The 20,933-nt window shown below is 41.3% G+C and overlaps 1 protein-coding gene across 5 annotated transcripts in view; it reads right to left on the bottom strand.

The window, feature by feature from the left end:
- AFF2 (ALF transcription elongation factor 2) overlaps positions 1-20,933 on the bottom strand; it is a 400,785-nt gene that overhangs the window by 262,538 nt on the left and 117,314 nt on the right. For all 5 annotated transcript variants that reach the window (XM_089536318.1, XM_089536317.1, XM_089536319.1 and 2 more), the window contains exon 3: positions 18,984-19,874. In XM_089536318.1, the coding sequence (XP_089392444.1) occupies positions 18,984-19,874 (891 nt within the window). The remainder of the gene's footprint in view (positions 1-18,983; positions 19,875-20,933) is intronic.

Raw genomic sequence — 20,933 nt, 5'->3', positions numbered from 1 at the left:
CGTGTGCATGTGCTGCCCCGAGGCAACCCTAGTACATCGCCATGGTGCTGCAAAGGGCCTGTCTGTGCAGGGCCTTAGACAGGTAAACATTTTGCCCAACATCAAATATATTCCATAAATGATTAATCACAACAGTATTCAAGGTCCTAGATTTTTCCTTGCTTTACATTTTGCTATTGTCCCCTTACAGGAGAAGACAAAAGAGGGACAAAATGTCAACCCCTGGTGCCAAATGAACCTGTCACCCTTTGGCTGTATTTAGTGTTCTACAATGAAACCGTGGCTTGTTTTTAAATACTGCCATTAATTTCCCTCTTTAATATTTCCCCCTGTCCTAGTTTTTACAAAGATTTCAAAGGCTGGACAGGCATTGCACACCTGGTGGAAAGAGAAGTGGAAGAAAAGTTTTCTTTTAAACAATGCAAGAGCTAACCCATGAAAAAGAAAAACCCTAATAATTAAATTACATTTAGCCAGTGGCTATTACTATTCTACACTGCTCTCCCACAGAGGCAGCCATGGTGACACGATTTCAGCAGCAATCTAGCAGAACACTTTTCATTGCCTGTGATTGTTGTGCCGAGTAAATTGGCTTGCATCATCTTTGACTCTAATTTGGGTTTTTAGAACAGTTAATTTGAACTTAAGCACCTATGGAAATGTCATTATCAGGAGTTGTCTATGTTGGAATCCTCTTTCGAGTTGTGCTGTTTAAAACTGGCTGAGTACTGAGCTCCCATAGATGCCTCTTATGCGTTCAAATGTGCCATTTATCAGGAATTGATCAGGCAATGTGACGTCGAAGGCTTTCATGGCCGGCATCCATAGTTTTTTGTGTTTTATTTCAGGCTATGTGCTATGTTCTAGAACATTTTCTTCCTGACGTTTCGCCAGCATCTGTGGCTGGCATCTTCAGAGAATGCTTGCCTGGAAAAAAGTGGGTACACACACACACACACACACACACACACACACACACACTGTGTGAGTCTGGGAATGCAGAAGTGATTTGCATGTGTATTGTTCTGTGCTGATGGCCGGCCTCAGCCTGGGAGGCTAATGCAAAAGAGGATTAATGTCTGCTAATTGGCAATCATTATCTACTGGGAAAGCCCCTGACTCTGAATGGTTCCCCATTTGCATTTGCTGAGTCCTTATTTTGCTATTCCTCAGGACTGGTAGCCAAATTTTGTTCACTTTAAGAGTTTCTTCTTTCCGGTCGAAATTATCCAGATGTTTATGAATTTCAATGGCTTCCCTGTGCATCCTGAGATGGTAGTGGTTGGCATGGTCCAGAATTTCAGTGTTTTCAAACAGTATTTTATGCCCAGGATGGTTTGTGGCATGTTCTGCTACTGCTGATTTTTCTGGATGGCCCAGTCTGCAGACCCTCTCACAGCCGCAGGAGTTTACCGCATACCATGCAGCTGCGGACAAGTCTACATAGGGACTACCAAACGCAGTGTGCAAACAAGAATCAAGGAACACGAGAGCCAAGCTGGGAATCAAATGTTGGCCTCCAGAAGCATAGTCCAGCACTCAAATCACTACACCACAGTGGTTCTTTTGCCCACCTCAATAAAGGCTTTTTTAAGGTCTAGGAACTGGGAAACATGCAGCGACATGTTAAATGGCTTCTTAACTGGGTACCTGAGATTTAGCTAGCCAGGTCTCCCAGAGTAAGAAGATCTACAATATGGGTACCACCAGTGAGAAACTCGTACCCACTCTGAATCATACACTTTGTAACCTAAATGGCAGAGGGGTCTTCTCCTGATGGGATAGTTCATGGAAGAAGATGGCCCTTCAGATATCCAGGTTCCAAACCATTGGGGAATCTACAAATCATCACCAACAGTATGAATTTGGTCCACAAGAGCAAAAGAAAACAGTGCAATACTGGTGTTGTGAGGTCTTAAATATGGACTTCTCATGGTGTTTTATAAGATGTCTATGTCTTTCACCATTCACCAGTGGAAGCTCTTGACAGGACCAGCCACTTCCACACCAACCAAAGAGTAAAATACAAAACTTCCAACTTACTGGCTACAATCTCTCATCACAGGAAACAACAAATTTTCCAGAACAGGATGAACAAAAAAAATGGGGACAATGGCTGACCTGGACTTTTAGAATCAGAAGAATGTATTTGTGATCATTGAAGTCCCAGCTAACTGGCTGAGACAGCAAGTTGGAAACAGTGTGCTTAAATTAAAAAAATAAGTGTATCCTTTATCAGCATAGAAACCAGACAAATGTTTAGCAATAAAGGGAAGGATAACCACGGGGATTTAAAATATACTTATATTGATAGAAGCAAGGTTACGGTTTTCTAGTTGAAGGCAATTATCTAAGCTGGTGAGACGACTTACAAAGAACTTCATTTCTTGACAGCTAATGGCTATCACTTTGAACCTGGCACTTTTAAAAAGGAAGAAAGGACATGTGATGTTCTGCAGTAGATAAAATTCTGGCACAAAAGGAATGTAACAAGTATATAGCAATAGCAATAGCAAGTACATTTCTATACCACTTATCAGTGCACTTAAGCACTCTCTAAACCTTTTACAATGTAAGCTAATTGCCCCAAACAAGCTGGATACTTATTTTAGCAATCTCAGAAGGATGCCAAGCTGAGTTGACCCTGAGCCCCAGGCTGGTATTGAACTCACAACCTTGTGATTTGTGAATGAGTGGCTGTAGGAGCCCTGGTGGCGCAGTGGTTAAATGCCTGTACTGCAGCCATTCACTCAAAACCACAAGGTTGCGAGTTCAAGACCAGCAAAAGGGCCCAAGCTCGACTCAGGCTTGCATCCTTCCGAGGTCGCTAAAATGAGTACCCAGACTGTTGGGGGCAAATTAGCTTACTTGCTAATTAGCTTACTTGCTGTTCACCGCTATGATCTTTGGAATAGCGGTATATAAATAAAACAAATTATTATTATTAGTAGTAGTAGTACATGCATTTAACTACCGTGCCACCAAGGCTCCTATTCCAAGTGATATACATGTGAGTGGTAGCTTGTATGTTTATAAATCTGTCCAAAGTTTACATATCACATTGGGTTAACATAATGGGGCATATACTTAACAGTTCATGTACTTAGTATTTTACTGAATCCTAGTAGTTAATCTCAAATAGGACAAGCTCATTGCAACAACTATTCAGTGGGTTGGCCAAAACATAGGTCAGTTCCATTGATGGTATGGGTCTACTCTAGTTGGTATTAACAACAGGTTTTAGACCTACAAGTGCATCTGCACCATAGAAATAATGCAGTTTGACATCACTATAAGTCCTATAGCTCCATCCTATGGAATCCTGGGAGCTTGAGCTGTATTACTACATTTCCTATTTAGAAATACAGTTTAAGCATCCAAAGAAAAGGGGCAGGCAAAGTTACAAAGCCGATACGAACAAAGCAAATAGAAGAGTTTGAGATGTGAATGAATTCCTGTGTTTCACCCTCTGCAATGCTAGAAATTTGGGGAGTGAAGGAAAATTTCATTGGGTCTGTAGACAGCATTCATGGCTGTTTGCTTCTGATTAATCCTAAAACTAGGATAATAGCAGCTGGACCAAGATTAGCCAGTAAGGTTGCTGAAAAATTAATCTTGAACCATCAGAAAGCAAAGGTGTCACTATCTCAGCCACCCATGAAGAAAGTTTTGGTTTTTGGAGTATTTCAGATTTCAGAACTCCAGATAAGGGAGACTCAACCTGCATTCCCTTGCCTTTTTGGTTGATTTCTGGCCAACTCCTCCTCCTCCTCCTCCTCCTCCTCCTGCTGTTAACATAGCTTTAAGACTTAGTGTCAGAAATCTGATTTTACGATCAAATTGGGCTTGCCAGCATGCTTTCCCCCCTGCATGGGAGGCTTTAAAACTAAACATAAGCAACATACAGAGCAACCCATTGTTTATTTATGACCCCCATGACAATCAATGTGGCATATGTGCCTACAACGTTTGACAGATAAAGAGAGTTATTTACAGAAGCCATGTTTATTATGTATGAAGATGGAAGCAGCTCCAGTATTTAAGCCTCCTATTCATTCTCCCCAGAGCTGGCTTCTGGGACAGTTGTGGAACCGCGCAAGGGGAGCATTACAAACGCTCACTCCCGTCTAGCGTGTATGTCATTTTAATCTCTGGACTGTTAATTTTGGAATGCAATTTACCCTTGACATGGCTCGGTTTCTGAAAACTTGAGAGAAAACGAATCCCTTTGTCTTCCGTGCCGACAAAGAACATTTATTTTAACTGTGTTCATTTAATTACAGTATTTGTCTATTTTCCTATTCAAATACCCAAAGTGATTCACAATTTTTTTCTCTCCAAAAGGAGCGAGCCTTATAAAATAATAAAAAGGCGACATAGCAGAAGCAACAAGAGCGGAAGTGTAAGACTGGAGTGGGAGAAAAGAAATTAAGAGAAAGTGGCCCACCAAAGCAGCAGTTATAGACTGCCTGTAGAAACCCTGAAAAGTAAGAAATTATCTGAACGATGGAAGTTTTTGCATGCTTGGGAGGAATATTTCATAACTGGGGGTCACCACCAAACAGGATTGCTCCATAATCACCAACTGTCTAACCACGAAAAGAGAAGTATAGTAAAGAGGACCTCCAAAACAAGATCTTAAATTTCAGACATGAGAGAAAGGAGGGTGAAGTGTTGACCGGTCTCAAAGATTCAAAGTCAATTTGGGGAAAATGCATTTTAGCAATGGAGGGAAGGCAGCAACGGTTCTTTGAAAGACTGGTAAGGTTGTATCATTAAACAGCAGGTCTTGTTTCTTTTTCTCAATAGATTTTCACTGCCAGGAAATATATAAAAACAAGCAGAACATGGTTACTATTGCTCCAATAGCAAGACTTCCCACAAACATTCTAAAGAAATTTGAACACCTCACATGACTCTGACTCCCACAGTTTCAACAACCAACATCCCCTCCCCCCCCCCCCCCCCAAAATCGTGCAACTCGATATAAGCAAAGTATAGGTAGAGCATGAATGCAGGTAGAAGTGAGAGAAATGAAACAAAATTGAGGGGTTTTCTCCCAACATTCCTATTAAAATATATTTTTCTTAACATTATAAGCAATTGATGGGGATGGGGAAAGCAGGACGCCACATATAACTAGAGGTTTAATTTAGAAGGAAGCTCTTTGGAGAAAGCTACTGATTGCTCATAAAGTACAGCCCCAAAGGCGGGGGGACCTATATCTCAGCAGCAACTAGAAGTCGGCAGCAAGAAATATTGAGCACAGCCTTCATATTTCAAAGCTATGTCCTCCCTCTCCCCTCCAAGGAAACCTATTTGAAATGGTACTTGTGTGTTGCAGAATGCAATTCGCCATTACCCGTCCATGTGGAATGCAAAGTCCTCAATCATGAAGCCCCGTACAGCCGCTACTTTAAATGAGGAGAAACAAACAGTTGCGGAAATTCACCAATTTCATTAAGAGGGCACCATGCTGGTTTTATGGAGCAAACACTCATTTGCATATTAAGGAAAATAACAATCCCAATGTTTATATCCTTGAAAACATATATGCAAACCAAACTGTGGAACCGTTCGCTCACGGCAGCGACGGCTGCTTCCTTGTCCAACTGGCTTTTAAGTGTCACCACTTGCGCATCTATGAAATACAACCCGACGGGTTTACACATCTGTGGAACATAATTGCATGGAGTTCTTCCAAGGAATTGGAGAAGGGAAAACAGCAGGCGGTGCTGTAACTAAAATACATTTGGGCTGACATTATTTATGAGCATCAGCGGGAGGGCCTGAAGAACTGTGGGCCTCACAAGAGCCATAGAGGGAGAAGAAACTTTGATCTCTCCACATCAGCCACCTTGGAGAGGACACAGATGTAGCATGGAAGGATCTTCAGGTGGGGAGATGAATGGTAGAACTACCTGTGATTTCCCAGTCCAAATATATATGCAAAACCCAATACAGTGGTCCCTCCACATTTGCTGGGGTTAGGGCTGAAGGACCCCTGTGAATGTGGAAAAACCACAAATATTAAAAAAAAAAAACCTATTCATTTTAGCTGAGACAACACCTCTCTAAGAATCTCCAGGTCCTCTAGTGCAACTCTGTGGTCAACATCTGCCAGAAGTTGATCACAGAATCATGCTGGAGGATCTACAAATGCCTAGTGAAGTGTTTTCTATAGGAAATCTAGGTTCTCCAGAACAATTCTATAGTCAACTTCTGGCTGAATTGTGCTGAAGGACTTAGAGATTCCTAGAGAGAGCATATTACAGTAATCAAAACTGCAAATAATCAAACGCGCAAAAGTCAAAGTCGCAAATATGGAGGGCCAACTGTATTTCTACACAGAAATTTCCATTTCTTCCCCAGCTGTTCCAAAACAAAACCCTACAGTTGGTTATTAGACATTTATGTCAAGGGGAAACATTTACCTTTATCTTTTTTCCAAAACATACACCACCGGTATGTCGGAAACCAAATGAAAGGGACACAGTCTCATCAAAGGCAGGTAGAGATGACTAAAGCTTCATGGTAAGGCATGTGATTCCAAACAGGGATCAAAACGTTACTTTTTTTGGACCACAGCTCCAAGAATGCCCCCAGCCAAGAGGGCAACCCAAAATGAGAATTTTGCCAAAGCCCTGCACAAGACGCTGTCTTATACCATATCAGTGTATTTGTCCATCTGCTCCATTACAGCTTTCCCAGATGTGTAAGAGCTCTCTGCGGTCTGAGATGGAGGTCTTTATTATTATTATTTCAGTGGAAATGCCAGGGAGTGAGCCTGGGGCCATCTATATTCAGAGTATGTGCTCTACATCTGAGCTCTCGTCCCTCCCGACATGCTGGGAGCCAAGCTTGGGTTTAGCTTTTTTACTGTGTGAGGTGAAAAAGGCAAGAGGCCTTTCTACTCAGTCAGCCACCTCCAAAAAAAGAAAAGGAAAAGAGAGTGGTCGGTCACCCCCAGCCCTTGCAAAATTACACTTGCTTTCCTGTTTAAAAGAACCAGCAGAAAGATGCTAGATCTTTTCCCCCCTGAAGTCAGGGCTCTGCAATTCCTATTAATTTCAAGAACTGGCTGTAAAGGTTGGTTTTTTTCCCCCTCTTAAAATGTTATGGAGTGAGTTGTTTAAATGCTGTTCTTTCACTAAACAGGGATGTTTCCTCTGCAGGAATGGAAAGCTCAATCCAGATCCAAAGAACTATGCAACCAGTGTTAACTGCCCAAGGGGAATTCAGGCTTGTGTTTCTTGGAGAGCAGCCCACCATTATCACATCACAAGCTATTTGGAAATGGAAAGGCATGTGCTCCGAGGGGAAAAGAAAAGTAAAAAATCCCATAGGACATGCCAAAACCCTTGGGTAGAGTCTCAGTAGCTTTCCAATTCCCATCGTAAGGCTAGAGAGAAACACAGTTACTAATAGTTTGACTCCGGAGACCCCAGTTCGAATTCCCATTTGGCTGTGGAAACCTAGCACATGACCTTGGACATGTTATGCTCTCTCAGCCTCAGAGGAAGGCCATGGCAAACCCCCTTTGAACAATCTTTCCAAGAAAACCCCATGATACATTCACATGAGGGTTGCCATAAGTCAGAAATGGCTTCAGGAAGCACATCAACAGTTGCACACTGCAACTTGTTTTCCTCTACTCTCCTCGGACCATTTCCTTTTGCACCGTGTCTATCACATTTACAACCTGAAGGAGGGAAATGTCTTCTCTTTCTACACATCACCTGATAAAAGTGAAGGGTTTTAGGTAAGAAGAAGGACAACATCAAGAAAACTCACAGTGGATTTTTGAAAAAATAAATTCTTTTAAATAACATAGAACATGGCTTCCCAACTTCAGGATAGACATGTACACCAGCAAGGAATATCCTGGTTTAGTCTTCAGTTTTTCCCTGAGGCTGAGAGCATGTGACTTGCCCACGGTCATGTCTGAGCTGGGATTTGAACCCCGGTCTCCAGAGTCATAGCCCAATGATCAAATCATTATGCCACACTGACTAACCACTGCAGCACATAGTTATATCATGAACCAAAGTTAGCAATATTTGATGTTTCCTCAGTCATCCAATGTTCTTCTTTTCTGTGGATATTTGAATTGTCCAAACTGTTGTCCAAACATTGTTATAACAAAGCTTTATCATTATTATTTTTATTCTGAGCAAATGAACATATCCTTTGAACCAGTGCTAAAAAACACATGGCCATTCGGTGTTATTTCACCTTTCTTGAGGAACACTCTACCATGAAATGCTTCAAGCATCTCAAGAACCTAACATTAAGGGAAGCTAAACCTCCAATTTCTTTTCTTTGCCCGCAAGAAGGTAAAAGCAGGAAGAATGGCTTAACTGCTTTCCAAGGAAATCGGGATTTTCTGACAGTTTCTGGGCTTCTTCAACAGCAAAATTGGTAAGGGCAGAACTGCTTCCTCTCCTCACTCTTTGGAAGAAATGCTTCTGAATGACAGCTCCTCCTAAAATTCAGCATTAAAGAGAAATTTGGGGGTGCATCTACACTATAGAAATAATGCAATTTGACACCACTTTAACTGTCATGGCGCCATCCTACAGAATCCTGGGTTTTGTAGTTTTGTGAGGCACCAGGATTCTTTGGCAGAGAAGGTGAAAGACCCTGTAAAGCTATAAATCCCAGGATCCCACAGGATGGAGTTACAGCTCTTAAAGTGGTATGAAACTGCACTACTTCTACAGTGTAGACGCATCCCCACAAAGACAGGGTAGGGAATGGTGACTTTCCAGGTTACCTTGGAATAACATCAGCCCAGAGCTTGGAATATCACTTTTTGAAACCAGTCAGAGATATAGTTTCAGTGCCTGGAAGTTTGTAATGAACCATTATAGTAATGACTTTTAAGAATTCTTTGATTTCCAATTTCTTCAGGCAACTAATATACACCATTAGCCAACCCTTAAACCATGTGATATCCTTCCTTCCAACTTGTCAGGCCACATCCCATGACAACAAAAGTAACTTTAAAAGTTACAATTATGTTGCAAAAGGTTTCCTGTTAAATACAGTAGCTATGAAACTTACTGGATATATTCATGTATCAGTCTAGAAATTTGGGTCAAAAAATTGACCCAAAAAACATGGGTTGACATATCAATGGGTCAATGTAATTCCTGTACTTCAACTCATGTATAAAAAACACTACTTTACTATATATTACAGAAACCAGATCTCCTTCCCTAACACTACTAACAATCATGGTCAGCCAGCTAAATAATTCTAAAGTATCTACAGTTCATGGAGAGCCGCCAGGATATGTGCCCAGCTTTCTTTCCCTTCGAGTGGCTTTTTCTTTCTTTCTTTCTTTCTTTCTTTCTTTCTTTCTTCATTTTATTATGATTATTAACATCTTGTTCCCACACGAGGCTTTCACCTACAGTATCTATGTGGTTTTTTTTCCATATTTGGTTCAAGCAAAGAGAAGGGAAAGCTTACTTGTAAAAAAAACAAAAACAAGCTAGAAATGCTCTTCCAAGGTCTTTGTCCAATGTTTTTTTTTTCTTTTTTGCACTTCTGAAGCACCAATATTAGCACATAAAGGAGGGTGTAAATGGTTCCAGTTGTTTGTTCAGGCATCTCTGGAGTCCCACAGGGCAGCTTTCATACTAAAACGGTACTAAAGAGGATGGCGGGCACGAGTGTCAAAAAGGAGAGGATCTTGCAAACTTGATGGCACTGTGTATTAAATGTTTTTAAGTGCGGAAGAAGTAACAACTTTTCAAATAATTATGAAGAATGAAGTAGCAGGTGGAAAGGGTGGATTTTTGGACAGCATCGCTACCCAGTAAGAGTGTTAGGGGTGTAAACATTTACCCATTTCTTTCTTGCATGCAAGAACTTCTGTTTATTTCCTTCCTTCCTTCCTTCCTTCCTTCCTTCCTTCTGGGTAAGACTGATAGAATTTCTGAACATTTTAACTTTTGAACTGAAACCAGCTACTTAGTTAAGTATGGTTGTTGTTTTGCAGCTTCAAGAGTGTGTGACTTGCCCAAAGTCACCCAGTGGGTTTCCATGACTGAGCAGGGAATTGAACCCACATCTTCAGAGTCATAGTCCAACACTCAAACACTGAGTACACAGTGTAGTGTACACTACACTGGTATTGCCCAAGTATAGTTACTACAGTAGTATCTCCGGGCACATCCGCTCCCCAACACTTGATGGCAATGTCATTTACTCATGCTCCAGTCACCAGCAAAATGGACCACCATTGCCTCAGACCAATGGCTTTGCTCTGGTGCCACAACAAATGGCAATTCCCAGAATTCCATAGCAGTCCTATAGCTGTCATAGCAGTCATATGCTGCATCCATACTGCAGAAATAATCCAGTTTGACACCACTTTAACTGCCATGGCTCCATGCTGTGGAATTCTGGGAACTGTAGTTTTGTGAGACATTTAGCCTTCCTCCATCAGAGTTCTAGTGCCACAACAAACTAGTAATCCCAGAATTCCATAGCACTGAGCTATGAAATTTAAAGTGGTGCCAAACTGAATTTATTTCTGCAGCCTCTGACTCTCTGAATTTCCCAGACAGCATGGGAAAGCTTCCCAAAGCGTTCAGCCCTGAAATCTTGGTAAATTCTGGCCTGAATGGCAAGTGGTGCTAGCCAGAGGGTTGAACCCCTGAAAAGTGGGACTTGGCCCAGAAACACTATAAAGACAGACATGTCTGCCAAAGCGAGAGGTTTCTTGATGAGCATTTTCATATGGCCTTCATTATGAAGCATTGCAAAAGCAATACCTCTTGCAGTATTTACAAATAGAAACCACATGGCCCAGACTTGTAATGTTGCATGAAGAACTAGACGCTGGGTTTGGTTTTAGCTTCAGTTCTCTTTTCTTTTATTTGAAATATGACCCAGGAGAAGGGAATTTCAGGCCTAATGCTTGTTCCAGCCCATTATTCTTCATCCTCTGAAGTTTTTAAAAGCAAAGGGGAGGCTTAAATATGGAATGAGAAATCCACCCGCAAAATAGAGGACATAATGTAATATTATTTGGCAAATCAAAGTAAAATGAGGAATTAGTTAACTCAGGTCTTTTTTTCCCCCTTTTCTTTTTCCTGTTTGTCCTTCCATTCAATTAAAAAATAAAGGTCTTAAACTGGCTGTGCCTGTAAAATTTTATAAGTCATATACAAAGCTCCTTGCATTTATGGCTTGGGCTGAATCAATATGGTTATCTACTTGTCAATTTTTCGTGCTCTTTAATCCAGAAAGAGTGCAGGTCCTCTTTTTTTATAGCTTGCTGAGGAAGTACTAAGCTAATCAATATATCCTGTGATAAGGGGATGATTTGAAACGAATATAACAAAAGCTTATCATTTCACTGTACACTGAACCTGTCAAAATATTTTCTTAGAAGGACTGTCAAGAGGAGCCTCCATCTTTCACCACTTAAGTGGGTGTTGACATGAGCATTATGGGACTTTCAGCTTTTGCACGTTTGGCTGGATGTGCAAGCTCTGGTTGCTTCCGATACATTAAGAAGCATAATAATCTACACATACTACTGCCACAGTTGTTGGGGAGAACAAACCAGTCCTAACAGAGGAAGCTTGGAGAATTTCAAGTGCATCCATAAGCACACCACCTCTTAAGTGATTATAGAGAATTATTCTGAATGTGATAAAAGGCCCTGGGCTGTTCAACATCTTTATCAATAACTTGGATGAAGTAATAGAGTCTGCTTATCAAATTTGCAGATGACACCAAATTAGAAGAAGTAGCTAATACCTCAGAGGAGAGGATCAAAATTCAACATGACCTCAATAGATTAGAAAGCTGGGCCAAAACTAACAAAGGAGAGATGTAAGGTACTACCTTTAGGGTGAAAAAACAAAATGCACAGATATAGGATGGGGGACACCTGGCATGCATGACAACAGTACATGTGAAAGGAATCTAGGAGTCCTAATAGACCACAAGTTGAACATGAATCAATAGCGTGGTGCAGCAGCTAAAAAAAGGCAATGCCATTCTAGGCTGAATCAGTAGAAGTATAGTTTTTAGATCAAGGGAAGTAATCATACCACTCTATTCTACCATCTGTGTCCAGTTCTGAGCACCATAATTCAAAAAGCATGTTAAGAAGTTGAGCATGTCAAGAGGAGAGCAAACAAAATGGTGAAGGGTTTGGCAACCATGACCTATGTGGAGTGACTAGGGAGCTGGGTATGCTTAGCCTGAAGAAGAGAAGGTTAAGAAGTGATATGATAGCCCTGTTTAAATATCTGAAGGGATGTCATATTGAGGATGGAGCAAGCTTGTTTTCTGTTGCTCCAGCACTAGGACCTGGAGCAATGGATGTAAACTACAGGAAAAGAGATTCCACTGAGTGGTCACAGGAGCCCAAATTTACCTTGAGATGACACCTTGCTCAACCAAATACAATGGGGACAGTTCATGTATCTCTGTGGCAGAGATAATGGTAATAAAGATACAAGGAGCAGGAAGCAAAATTTAATCACATTTCCTGTTCCACTCAATGCGCTTAAAATGATCCTCCATGTCTATGCAAGTATTGATTGAAAAAACAGGTGGGACAGAACCACCATCCCACCCCCTTCCTTGGCTAAAACCATTTAGTGCAACTTGAACTGTTTGTGTTCCACTTGTTATGAAGTTTCACAGCGGACTTTAGGGAGAAAGCGTAACCAAGTACTTATTATTCTTCTCCCTCCCCTTTAACAGGATCACTTTCTTGCTGACCTCATAATCAAGTAGCATTGACCCTTTCCTCTGCCTTTGTTTTCTTTTACTTCAGGTCAAAGTTAAGGCTCAAAACAAACATCCACAGTTCTTTTATCTTGCATTAGATCCCAAATAGCTGTGCTAACATGGCTCTGCCTAAAATTCTGGTACAACATCATGTCTAGATTGTTATATTGGCAGCTTTACTGCTGCTCCTGAGTTAGGTCTGTGCTACATTATGGCTTGTTGATTAATTTTAATGGAGATGATTTAAACCATCATTTCCCTTGCAAATGGGGAGCAAAAAGAGTTGAAGATGCCCCCAAAACTGCTTGAGAAGACTAGAAGGTGATAGTCAACATGTTGTGCCCTCTAGTGACAAAAATGCACACTGGTTACACCATCATGTGCTCAGACTAATATGACAAGTCTTTTTCTACCTTAAGAACATCAGCCACAGAAATTTATGGATGGAGCAATGGCTTTTCAGTGTTCAACGTTTGGAAAACAGTAGTGTACCACCATTAAGGAATCCCAGCAAATTGTAGAGGGACACCAGGACATATTGTAAGTAACTTTCCCAAGCCAGAATGCTCCAGGTGTTCTAACAAAATAGGATCACTTGATCAAACTGACTGAGCTGATAGGGTTTTTTTGTCTGGAGAGCAGAAGGTTGGGGATAGTCATGTCAAAGCACATGTACAGTTCACACAAACTGACATGAAAGCCCACTGAGCACTAACAATGGCTGATATCCTGTGATTGAGCTCAAAGACCTAGCTGTGTTAGTCTGGAAAATCAGTAAGCAAGGGGATCTTGTAGCACCTTTGAGACTAAGTGAAAGAAAGAAATTGGTAGCATAAGCTTCTGTAGTCTTGAGGCAGTAGGCTCAAATAATCTGTGATGCAGAATATGTTCATGCCAATATATGTTGCATTATCTTCTTTGACACCTAGTCCTTTAAGTCAGAGTGGTTTTTTCTGGTAAGCAGAGAACCCCTTACTGTTAATTAAGAAAATTAATCATACCACCCATTTCAATGCACTTTCATGGGGCTGAATGATTCTAATGCATTCTCTGGGGCTAGTCCAGGAGAAGATTAGTAATGGTTGAATAAGATGTATCTCAAGGTGGAAGCTTGTTAAGGAGTTGTGCATCCCGTGAGTTGAAGAAACATTCTCTTGCATCCTGTTCTAAAACACAGACGGATGGACAGATGGATGGGCAGGTAGACGGACACCCTGAATGACTCTGAACCTTGTGGTCCAACTTATATGTCTGAAGCTTATGCACCCCTTTTAAAGATCTCTACATTTGAATATTTTCAGGTTCTTTTTTAGGCTGTTGAACTACTCCAGACTAGTTCTGACAGCCCTAACAAATCTGTTCTTTAATCAGAGTGCTTCATAATTTGCACTCCGCAGCCATATGGAATATGCAAGAAGACACCCTGCTGAGTTAGTGCATCTGAAATAATTTGTAAGCATTTTATCCCCCAAAAGGCTTAAATGCACCAAAGCACAGTGGGTTTAAGTACATCAGCCGGTGGATCAGTAACTTGAGTGGTCTCTAAACCTCTTGTGTGTTCAAGGATATGCATTAAATTGAATGGTGCACCTCTTCCCGAGCTGCAATCATGTAAGGAGGGATACCTTTGCTAGGGCTTACAGAGGAGTTGCATTTGCTACAATTCAAAGAGCTGGACTTGGACTTCACAGCCTTCAGTGACTTGGGCTCAGATTACTTGGAGGGTATGAATATCAGACATTCATATGGTTAAGTTTTCCTTTGAAGATACTGCTCAGAGCTTCCCTGACATCTGAGGTACAGCAGGTGGTGATATGAAGTAGGACTTTCAGTTGTGGCACTCTTTAAAACTCTCTTCTCCTGACAATTTATTAAGCATTCACTCAGTGTTGGTGAGACATAAAGACACTTTCATTCGTTCTTTTAGTTTTCAATATTATCTTACTCTGGCTATTGTTTTGTTGCAGGCTGCTACCTGAGTCTGTTTCAGTGGTTTACTGAAGAGGATTATGTAGTTTCCATGCACAATAAGCAATTAAAGGGGCATGCATATCCATGGGAAATACACATTCTGCATCCATGCACAACACACATCTATGACTCTGCTTCCTCAACTGAAAGTAGTCATTCCACATTGAACCAAATATCCAACCACTTCTGTTGGGGAGTTTGCACATGCAAAAGAGAACAAGATCTCAACCACTGTTTGATCTGTGGGTGTTTTCAACAAGCTTGCCACTTTTAAACGCACTGATAGAAAGGTGGAATAAGAAAAAACAAATGTACTTTACCATGGAAATACTGGAACTTGACCATAGATTTGCTAAATATTTGTGTAGTCTTCCACACATGGAGTCTGAACTGTGCCCAAAGGGAATGGAAGTTGTGGAGTTGCCTCCTTCTGGTTTAACATAATGATGGTAACATAGCTCCAGGTTTGGATGCACTGAAGCATTTGGCATAACAAGATTTTTTGTTGTGCATCTTGTTTAATGAGCCTTCTGTGAGGGACATTCCAGTGAGATCATGCTCTGCTCATTTTAACTGAGCCAAAATGTGTGATTCTGATGCAAAGGTGTCCTTCTGATAATGGAGAGCTTTGCCCTGGAAAAGTGAAGCCTGAAAAGAATGGATATTTAAGCCTAGGGCCAACATGATGTAGTGGTTTGAGTGTTGGACTATGTCCCTGGTGACCAGAGTTCGATTTCAGCTTGGCCATGAAACCCACTGGGTGACCTTGGGCAAGTCACATGCTCTCAGCCTCTTGTGAAGGCAATGGCAAACCTGCTTTGAATGAATCTTGCCAAGAAAACCCCATGATAGGGTTGCCTTGGTGTCCCCAAGAAACTAAAGGCACACAACAACAACAAGGTCCAGAGTACATTTCCCCCTTTTTTGAGACAGTTTAGGTACCAGTAGAACTTATATACTGCAGAGGCTGAATATCCTCTGCATTGTCTATGCCTCTGATGTTGGGATGATACACAGCAGGGCTGAGAGAGTGGACTAGGATGACAGAAGACCAAGGTTTGAATCCCTGCTCACCCATGGAAATCCATTGAGACACCTTGGTCAAGTCACACTTTCTCAGCTTAAAACCTCCTCTGAACAAAGCTGGCCACGGAAACCCAATGGTAGGGTTGCCTTAGGGCTGCCAAAAGTCAGAAATGACTGGAAGGCAGCCAGCAACAACAACAACAGTAGGACTAAACATCACGAAACACTTCACTAGTTTTTTCACACAATTCAGAAGCCAAGATTAAGGTGCGGCAGCACTGTGGTGCAAGACTTCTTTTAGTGTTAATGAACCGACAGATTAGCAATAACACTGTTTCTCCTTCTGCTCCCAGTCCTCTCCACCAAAGCTCTGAACCAACCCACGCTTACCCTGCATTGCAAAGGTCTACCCAAAGTACTGCGGCATTCTCAATGAAATCTTCTCAGTCAAATTTGTTAATGGATTCAGTTTTGTTTTTAATCGGCAGCAAGAGTGAACACATTTATTTGCCTTTGCAACCTCATTATTTTCTTTGCATGCAATTATTTCCTTGCCAAACAATACGGGTGACAAATTGCAACAGACTCCTCCAGCAGATTTTTAACCCAAGGTAAAAATAAACAGAAACATCTGTAAAGCAATCTTGTACAAAGCTACATTTATTAATAAATACATTTTTCTAATAAAACACCATCTGCGAGTAACCCTCAGCTTCCACTTGATATAAATAGGCCCTTTTACGGTTTTCAGATGCTGTTCCCAGAAAATTATTCCAAGCTCTCCTGCAAAACACATCAGTCTTTGTTGCCCTCTGGAATGTTAATAAATAATGGCAAGGGATTTCTCCTTGTCGTTCATCTTTAAAGCAGTCAAACAAATTATTGGTTTTAACCAATTATTCTAAAAGGCTGACCCTCTGGAATAAAGCACCCTAAGAATGTCCCACTGCTTATTCTTGATAGAATATATATATATATATATATATATATTCACTCTGCTTGGAAGTATGCCCTAAATACACACTTCCTAGCTTTTAAAATAATGGTAACATTCTTATGCCACGGATGGACAACTGTCCGAGGTTAGAAGCCTTGAGATCACAGAGGACCATTCCCATCCACTTCCTTTTTCAAAAATCTAATTTTTAGGAGGTGTTGGAAGGAACCACAAACATATTCTTAGGAGGTCACATGAAGGTTGTGGTCTACACTGTCCCCATCCATGGCTTATGTCATACAGGTTTGCTTATGACAGTGGCGTTTATCAGACAAGAAAAATTGGAAGTATAGTCCAATGGCAATCTGAATGCAATCACGGGGTTTAACATTGCGTGATAGACTACCACACACAATTTCGGGCAATGGCAAGTCAGTCCGAACGCGATCATGGAGTTTCACGTTATTGTGTGATAGATTACCATATGCAATTTCGGGCAATGGCAAGCTATTTTCGAGCAATGGGAAGTCAGTTTGAACACAATTCAAATTCACGTAAATTTGCTGAACTAGCGAATTCATGTGAATGCGTTCTGGCCCCACTTTCTTTTCATTCGAAATTAAGAAAAATTCCTCCCGTGTGATAGACTCCAGTGTCTTATATTTAAGGAGAGCATACACAGAGCTAGCCAAATTCTACAAATTCTCAGCTTCTGCAGGGAAGCCCTATTATACAACCTGAAGAGATTGCATTTATCTTGCAGAAGATATTTTATTTTTGACAGTTCTGGGAAGGGAGAAGAGCTAAGCACCCATTCAAGCACTAAATCATCCAACAGTTCTTGGGCAACCACCTCCTCCTAGCTTCTGAGATTTGGTCCACCTCTTTAAAAGCTTATAGTCACAGCCGTGAGGACTAGAAGCTGGTTTTTACAAAACTGAATGAGAGATTCTGGTCTCATTTGTGATGGTTCACTTTTTTCATAGTAGAAAAAAATAACCTGGTAATCTCCAGCTATTCTATTAGCATCTGCAGTGTTATCTTTGTAGTGCAATCCTCTTAAAATTTCAACTTAATAGTGACAAATATCCAATAACACCTTACCATCTTTGATCATACAGCTGATTTCATTGCTCATTTGTGTGTACAAACACACACACACACACACACACACACACACTGTGGATGAGGCAATAAGCCTATTAGGATATACATTTGAATTCTTTTAAAGTTATAGACTGCAACAACTGAGAGATAAACAGAATATCCCACATCTTCATTTTAACCATTATGACTGAGTGATAAGTTGATATAAAACCATTCCTACTTAGCTGATGACACACCAACCACCACAAACCTGTCAGTCATGTAACTATTTCAACTCCTCCTAGTCCAAAAGGGGCAAAAGTGGAACCTTTGGCCCCTCCAAATCTCCCGGACCATTTTTTGTGTAAAAGAAGTTGAGTATTGCAGAATTTAAAGGGGGATTTGCCTCTCTTGGAAGACTTTAAGAATGGTAATTCCCTTTTTAATAAGTTGCAGGCGTTCTCCTGCACTGTTTGATATCCAAAATTAGTCATGTTTTAAAAAGCAAAAGCAGAGCCCCAGCTACATCTAGTTCTGCAAAGTGGTTTTTTCTTAATTATTAAATTCCAAGATTAGTCCCAACTAAAGCAGGTGCACTGATACCACTGTACTTTCCTAAATGTAAATTATTTCCCAATTACAGGTTTAATCTAGTTGGGACTAACCATTTAATTTAGGCTTCACGTACTTGTAGCCTGAATCTTAGGCAAACGTAACCCTTGTTTCAGCTTGTAGCCACAGTCTTTGGGGTTTTATGTTGGGAAATGTAACAATACAGTTGGAGTGAGAGTCTAAAATAAAACTAATCAATCAATCAATCAAATATCATATTTCTCCTAATATGGGACCCAAGAGGGTTCACAATACAGCTTAAAACAAAATACAGTTAAAATAATGAATAATGCAACGGTGAAACCACAAATAAACAACTGTATCAAAAATCGTTAAAAGGGCAGTAATTACATATTTAAAAAAGCATATGCTAATTAAAAGACCTTTTGCAATAGCCTGAGTAAACCAAAAGGTCTTCACTTGCTAGTAGAAAGAAAACAGCAAAGTAAGAGACCTTGCCTCCCAAGAGAGGGAGTTCCACAGTCTGGGAGCAACCACCAAGAAGCCGCCTGTGATGGTGGACCAAGAGGAATTTAAGAAATGTGACCAACCAAAACAATGACAGATGGGGGAAAAGAAAACTTACTTCACTAGCTGGAGGAATGGTGAGCTTCGGTAGTTTATTCTTTGAGCCCGGTCCAGTTGTCTTTCCTTCCAGCAGAGTCCCAAAGGATTGGTTTCCATACACACCTTCCATTTCTAGTGGAGGTTTCAGTTCAGGTGAGTCATTTGGAACCTGGTCCTGACCATCCATTGGCCTAACATAAGCAGTAGGCTTTTGCTGGGTCATGCTGCTTTTACAGTGAAGTCCAGGAGGAAAGTTCTGGGTTGAAAGATTATTGTTGGTTGACAGTAAAGATGTGGAAGGGAGTGGCGATCCAGGTCCATGGCCCAGGAACTCCAGATCCACTGGAGATTTGGAATGGTTGGTTTCTTTATAAGCATGGTCCGCCCCTGTTGGTTTTGAATGATTATGCCTCCTTGAGTGTGAAGATGATGGCGTTGTGTTGGCTTCCTCACCTCCTCCAGGTTTATGTTGCTCACTTGGACAGGTGTAGAGGTCATCATACCTGCCTTGTGGTGGCTCATGGGAAGCACTATGCTTTGTCCTGCTCTGCTGGCTACCAGCTTGGCTTGGTTGACCATTGTTAGAGTTGTGGCTGCTCCGAGACCAGTCAGTCCTGCATTTCCTGCTGCTCTGGTGACCATGCAGCAAAGTTGGGTTTGAGGACATGGAAGGTGGGGGAGGCATTGATGCTGAGGCGTGACCACTGATCTGGTGGGGCGGGAGCATCCGGTTCCTTTGCTCTGGAAAAAAGCTCTGTTCGTTTTTATCTACTGGGGTCTGTGGCATGGAATTCTTTGGGATGCCCACAAGATGGCTCTGGTTAGAATGGTTTGTCAGGAAGTCCTTCATTTCGTCGTAATTCCCCAGCGTATTCTGGACACGGTTGGCAAGAGCATCACCTTTGTTAGTCTGAAATATTAAAAAATGAGACAAGGATTAATAGTGAACGTTTCTCCCAGCATGAGTATTTAAAAGGGGGTTCTGAGGCCTAAATATCCTAAAGGCACCAAATTCCATCTGATCTTGGAAGCTAAGCAGGATCAGCTTGGAATGGAGGACTGCCAATGAATTCCAGGTGCTGTAGGCTATATTTGAGAGAAATGAAGTGGCAAAACCACTTCAGAGCATCTCTTGTCTAAGAAAAGCCTATGAGATCCATGAGGTTACCATACGTCAACCAGTGACTAGAAGCAATACAACACAAGGCACCAGATCCCATCTGGTCTTGGAAGCTAAGCAGGGTTAGCCTTGGTTAGATCGGAGACTGCCAATGCATACAAGGTGCTGCAAGTTATATTTCAGAGGAAGGAATGGACAAAACCACCGCTAGGTATTCCTTGCCTAGGAAAACCATAGGAAATTCATGGGGTCACCATAAGTCAATAAGCAACATGAAGGCATACATACATACGTACATACACAGATAGAGAGCAGGAGAGACAGCTTAAGTAATAGTGCTGCTTGAGTCCAAATATAATGGGCTTGGAATATGGATTTCTCAGATGAATGTATTCTGGATGTATTCTGAAGACATCTCATTCCTTGAAATTCTCTGCTCTCAATTTAAGTTCCGAATGTTACGAACTTGCGTGCCAGTTTTGTGCCTACATAGCCAACATTTATCTTATTCAGTGTCCCATCTTGGCAGCCGCTGTTTGCATATGCGCAAAAGTTGATTACTTTAACCCTTTACTTTTGATGAAACCGAGGTCAATTGACTAGAACTTTTCAAAACGAGAATGCAATTACAGACCAATAATGGCTTGTCTCTACCCCTAGGCAACCAACTTGCCTAACAATTTCAGAGACTGAAAAAGTCAGGGATGCCCCACGGTGGTATGTGTCTGTGTGTACAAGTAAACCTTTGAACAGTCAACTTAAAGTTTCAAAACAAACTGCAAGATTTTCTTGGGGGGGGGGGGAAGGTACTAGTGGTTGTGGCACGAGGAACAACAGGAAGTCTATTGG

The sequence above is a fragment of the Sceloporus occidentalis genome, unplaced genomic scaffold, assembly GCF_023333645.1.
Source record: "Sceloporus occidentalis isolate IW3139 unplaced genomic scaffold, rSceOcc1.0.p SCAF_8, whole genome shotgun sequence".
Taxonomy (NCBI): Eukaryota; Metazoa; Chordata; class Lepidosauria; order Squamata; family Phrynosomatidae; genus Sceloporus; species Sceloporus occidentalis.
Note: the sequence above shows the minus strand (reverse complement) of the source record. Positions and strands in the feature narration are given on the sequence as shown.